The sequence below is a fragment of the Solanum verrucosum genome, unplaced genomic scaffold, assembly GCF_900185275.1.
Source record: "Solanum verrucosum unplaced genomic scaffold, falcon-dt-bn FXZP01000171.1, whole genome shotgun sequence".
Classification (NCBI taxonomy): Eukaryota; Viridiplantae; Streptophyta; class Magnoliopsida; order Solanales; family Solanaceae; genus Solanum; species Solanum verrucosum.
The window spans coordinates 43,081-48,550 of NW_026020397.1; the positions used below are offsets into that span (position 1 = coordinate 43,081).

At 35.9% G+C, this 5,470-nt stretch overlaps 1 protein-coding gene across 1 annotated transcript; it reads left to right on the forward strand.

Moving 5' to 3' along the window:
* The first annotated feature begins 2,349 nt into the window (after nucleotides 1–2,349).
* Nucleotides 2,350–3,461, forward strand: LOC125839385 (uncharacterized). Its single transcript, XM_049518367.1, has 2 exons — nucleotides 2,350–2,797; nucleotides 3,013–3,461. Exons 1-2 carry the CDS (start codon nucleotides 2,350–2,352, stop codon nucleotides 3,459–3,461), a joined length of 897 nt encoding a protein of 298 aa, XP_049374324.1.
* The last annotated feature ends 2,009 nt before the right edge of the window (nucleotides 3,462–5,470 follow it).

Genomic DNA, 5,470 nt, shown 5'->3' on the forward strand with positions numbered 1-5,470 from the left:
TTTTGGCTGGAAATCGAGTTACAGTCTTCTCTTTGGTAAGTCGTAAAACCTATTTTTGACCTGGGTAGCGTTTAGTAGATTAAGCATATCTCGTTCTATAGAACTTTGTTTACTATGAATAAATATGATTTGGGAATATAATTCGTATATGTAGAACTCTTATGTTTATGTTAAACTCTAATTTAATTGTTATGGATTCGAAATATGAGACACATCATAGGACAAGTTTTGTCCAGATTCTGAAATTTGAAATCCTATATGGAGAACTGTTAGTGTTTTGAATATATCTTTTAATCCAAAATACATTTTGTGGTGATTCGTGGTTTTTTTCAACCTTAAGAGAGTTACCTACATCTTTCATGAAGAGTATACAGTCCAGTTTTGCTGTTTGCCATTTCAAATCTTAGTTGCGACATGATGCACTAAGATGGCCATAATTTACTGTTTGGGAGCATAGTCGTATATGTACATGCTAGGCTTACTTTTGATGATAACCCTATTTTACGTCATCATTATTGAGTTGCTAGAAAGTAAATAAGTTATTGAATTCATTTTTTTAAGGTTGTATATCCTCGTGTACAAGTGGATGACTTTGATACGCTGCTAGGTCTACGGTTTGACTCGTGGAGTTTTATTGGACTGTTTTTGTGCTAAAGAACTGAGGTTTGTGTATAAGCTTATACCTGTACTCTTTTTACCTGCTGGTATGTCTGAAAGTTATTTTGGTACCTTGGTTACCTCTGGTCACTTTGCATTGTCGTATTGTTATTCTTTAATACATTAAAGACGCTTATGTATCTCGCCCACTTGTATGGATTGTTTGATCACTTAGCACTCTTGTAGGAACCTTGTCCTTCTTGTGGCTGTGACTTTGTCACTCTTGGAATGCCTCTTGGTTCGGATCATTTGCCCTCTTGACTCTGGATTTTTAGTTCGTCTTAAGAATGGAAGTTGTCCATTTTAAGTACGAACTAGGAGGCCATTTTTTAAATATGGTTCTTGGTTCTCTTGGTTATTGGGTTTTGACCCTTCTTGATACCTCCTCGCGCTTGGTGTGAAGACATGATGTATATATTGGGTGATCCTTGTTATTGAATCTCTTGAAAAGTTGTTCTATGAGCATTCTTGACATTTAGACCTTCATATATTGAACTTGATACTCCTTGTATATTGTTTACTTGATTTACTGATTTTGTTTCGATCGTGCTGGCCTTGACTCGAGAATGATAACTTGGTGAATTTAAGGGTTCCAAATCTATAGTTTGTACACCACTAAGCTATATGCTTAGCGATAGTTGTTTCTATCGTAGGGGCTGTTCGTGATGATGCTTGAAGCTGGCCATTGATGATGGAGAGTTTGAAAGCCTTAAGGAAGATCACATTTGCATATAGGCATATATATTTTGTATAACCTTGGGACTTGTACATGATCTTTGTGTTGTATATTTACAAGAGATTTTGAGGGCTTCTTTGGTCATGTAACCCTGGGTTGTAATATAAGTATGGTTATACGTTTTTATCTTTTTGGGGTGTGTAAACCCAAGTCTTGTAATATACTAATTTGCTATATGTCTTGAAAGTTGTGTGAATCATGAGCCGGCTGATTTCGGTACTCGGAAGCTTGTAATATTCTTGTTATTTCACCCTCGAGTGTGAGGTTAACATATGCATGAAGATCTGGTTGGTTAATTGCTTAAATGTTATATATATATATATTTTTGGAGTTTGTTCTGAACTAATCCCTCTATTAAATTAAAATCAGTATGCCCTCATTAATTGGTTTTAAATGTCACAAGTATTTAATTAAATTTCTTGTTTAAGTAGTGGTATCGTTTTGAAAGGATCGCTACAAGGGTTGGTATCAGAGCCTAGGTTTGTGGTTCTGGGACTTTTGTTGTGAATTACTAATATAGTTGTTTGCTTTCAAAAAAGGTTCTATTTAGATTATTTGTTCGCTTATATGGTTTATGATAATTACATCGCATGTAGAGTGCATATGCATCTAGTACATATCCCTAATGCAATGTGATCTTCTCTTTTGAAGGAATTAAGTTATGGCCACTTCTTCTGACCGACCTATGGAAGTTGCTTCTGAAGGTTCGGGTGCCTCTTTTTCCCAACCTCATGCACTTAAAGGGGTTGGAGAACATATCTCGAATCAGTATGTCCCCCACACTAGTGGTTCTTAAATGGGAAACCATCTAGGTGTAAGAGTTGGTCCACATCCTCACATGAGTCATGGTACTCAAACCATGAATCTTCATTTACAACAAATGGATGAATTATTCCACCATATGACTGAATCGATGCATGATTCCCACAAGATTAACTTTGAGAAAAATGAGGAAAATGGGTGGAGTGGAGTTTGAAGGAACTGTTGATCCCACAGTTGTTGAACAATTGCTTGATCGCATGGAGAGGGTATTTGAGCAGTTGGAGTGTTCAAATGTTGCCAAATTTAAGTATGCTATTTCACTATTACAAAAGGATGCTTATGATTGGTGGGTAAGTGTTCTGAATGCCAAGGTAAAACCTTATGTTCTTACTTGGGATGATTTTCTTAAGGAATTTCGTATGAAGTATGTCCCACCTGCTTATTGTGATGTAAAGAAAAAGGAGTTTTTGAATCTAAGGCAACGAGGCATGTCTATTACTAAAGACGAACAGAAGTTTCTAAGGCTCTCTTGCTATGTTGGTGGTATTATTAAAGAGGAAAAAGACAAGTGCAGGAAATTTGAAGATGGTGTAAATGATTCCATTAGGAAGAATGTGGCGATCCTGCAACATGAGAAATTTTGTAAGTTAGTGCCTGCTGTTTTTACTTGGGAACGACTTGATAAAGAAGAAACTAGTAGAAATGAAAATAGATTCTGAAAGCCTAGACCAAATTTCGGGGGTCCATCCAAAAGGGGACGGTTTGATAATTCTAAGGCTGGTAGTGATAACTGGCCACCTCAACAAAGGCAAAACAAATCAGAAGTTCTACAGCTAGCACTCCAAATTATGGCCAAGGCAAGCCTCGTGTTCCTACTTGTCCACAATGTGGAAATAATCATTATGGCACTTGCAGGAGAGCTTCTAGTGCATGTTTCAGTTGTGGGAGCTTTGATCATAAAGTGAAAGATTGTCCTAATCCTAGTAATGCTCCTTCCTTTAAACATGAAGGCTCAATTCATAAGCCTTTTGTTAATCCTCCTCAAACTAATAGAGGTACAAGACCTAAAAACACCCAGGCAGCAGGTACACGTAGAGTTAATCAATCTAGTGGGCAAAAGGCTACTGCACACGCTTATGCGATGAGGCAGAAGGATGATCAAGATGGACAAGATGTGGTTGTCGATAAATTTGGCTTATGTGTGTTTACATTGTTTGATCCTGGTTCTACACATTCCTATATTTGTTCATCACTTGTTCTTCCCGGAAATGTGAAATCTGTGAGACTTGATTTTAATGCTAGTTGAAAGTCCTTTGGGTTATCAAGTTGTGTGTAATCGAGTTTACCAAGATTGTCCCTTTGTGATTCAAAACCTAGTCTTTCTTGCTGATTTGATTGAAATGCCCTTCAAGGATTTTGATGTTATTATGAGGATGGATTGGCTTTATAAATATCATGCGGTGGTAGATTGTAGGTCTAAGCATGTTGATGTGAGGCTAAAAATACATATTTTTAATCATTATTTCTCACATTTATTATTTATATTTGTCCTTTTTGAGCATAAACTTTATGGATTGTGCTAAATTGTGTATTTTATTTGTAGGATTAAACTGGTGGAAAAAAAGAAGAAGTATGGAGCTAAAACAAATTAAAGATGGAAGGTTGAAGAAGGAAATCAAGCAGACAACTTAATGGATTAAATTTATTAAAATAATATATTTCTATATATGGTGCAAAGAAGGACTTTCCAATTCAATTTGAATGTGGTTTGCAGCTGCCACGTGTCACCACCTGACCAGCCCTTGCCGCCAAGAATTTCCATAAATTGCGGCCACACGGAAAACCCAATTTAATTGGGTTTTGTTTTCCTAATTTGTATTGAACTTAATTATTTTATTTAGGGTTTTCTACATCTATAAATAGTGTAGAGAAATAAGTATTTGGGAGGAAGCCAAGAACCAAGATACAAGACCGAGTATAAATTTTCTTCTAGCTTAGGAACTTTGGAAGAGCCGCCGTGGAGGCCGAAGAATTGTGGCTTATTCTTTCTTCTCCTTTATTATTTATTTGTATGTGATTAATAAAAGATAGTTTAGCTATTGTTCTTAACTTTTTATGATTAACACAAGCATGTTTATTTTAATGAATTTTGATTGTGTTCTTGAGATAATGAGTAACTAACTTTCATAACTAGGGTTGTGGGAACCATGAGCGATTAACAATGTATGAATAGTAAATAAGCAATTCTTGAATAGTGTTTTGCATGCATTGATAATTCTTTCGTTTAAAAGTCTTTTTAACGAGTGCACGCGTTAGAACTCGCCTTGTTGCTACTTGCCGGATCAAGGAGGTAATCAACAAGAAAAGAATTATCAACATAGATTTAGTGGGATACTATCTAATAGGCTAGTATCGATTGGTGCGAAGTAATAACTAAGCCAAACATCGATCTAATATGAGGTAAAGGTAAGGGTTAGTAAATTATACACACGTAGCCGGATCAAGGTGTGGGGTGAAATTCTCTAGATGCCGGATCAAGGATTTAGAGATACCTAACTTATCACTTTGCATGTAATACACTAGGAAAGGATTGCAATTACTAGGATTACTGCGTTATGAGCTTATGAGGAACACATTCTTAGTTACTTTTAATAATCTGAATATAAATAAATACTTAGTTCAAAGCTATCTTTTTATTGTTTGTTTATTTTATTTCAAATTAAACCCCCCCCCCCCATTGTTATATAACGACTATCGAGTTAAATATTTGCTATTGACAATATTCTTCCGTATTCTCTATGGGATCGACCTCGACTCATAGTTGGGTAAATATATTGCATACGATCGTTTATATTTCTTTTCAAGAAGTATATTTGAACGTTATCACATGTGACTTTTAAAGATCCTACATTTTCACACATCATTGTACAAGGTAAAAGATCAGTGACATCAAGTATTATTTCTACGGCCTTGGCAAGAAAGTTGATCCGTTAAGGTTGTGGGGCATACCTTGCCCACATAGTTAATATACAATTGAAGATTCCTTGTATCAAAGCCATACCTACTGTATGTGATTTTCCAGAAGTATTTCCAAAAAACCTTTCGGGATTGCCCTCGAAAAGAGAGGTTGAATTTCCAACCGAGCTTATCCCTGGATCTACCCCTATTTATATCACTCCTTATAGAATGGATCCAGCAGAATAAAGAGAATTGAAATCTCAACTGCAAGAACTTCTTGAGAAAGGTTTTATTCGACCTAGTGTTTCTCCTTGGGGAGCCCCTGTTTTATTCATAAAGAAGAAAGATGGCACTCTT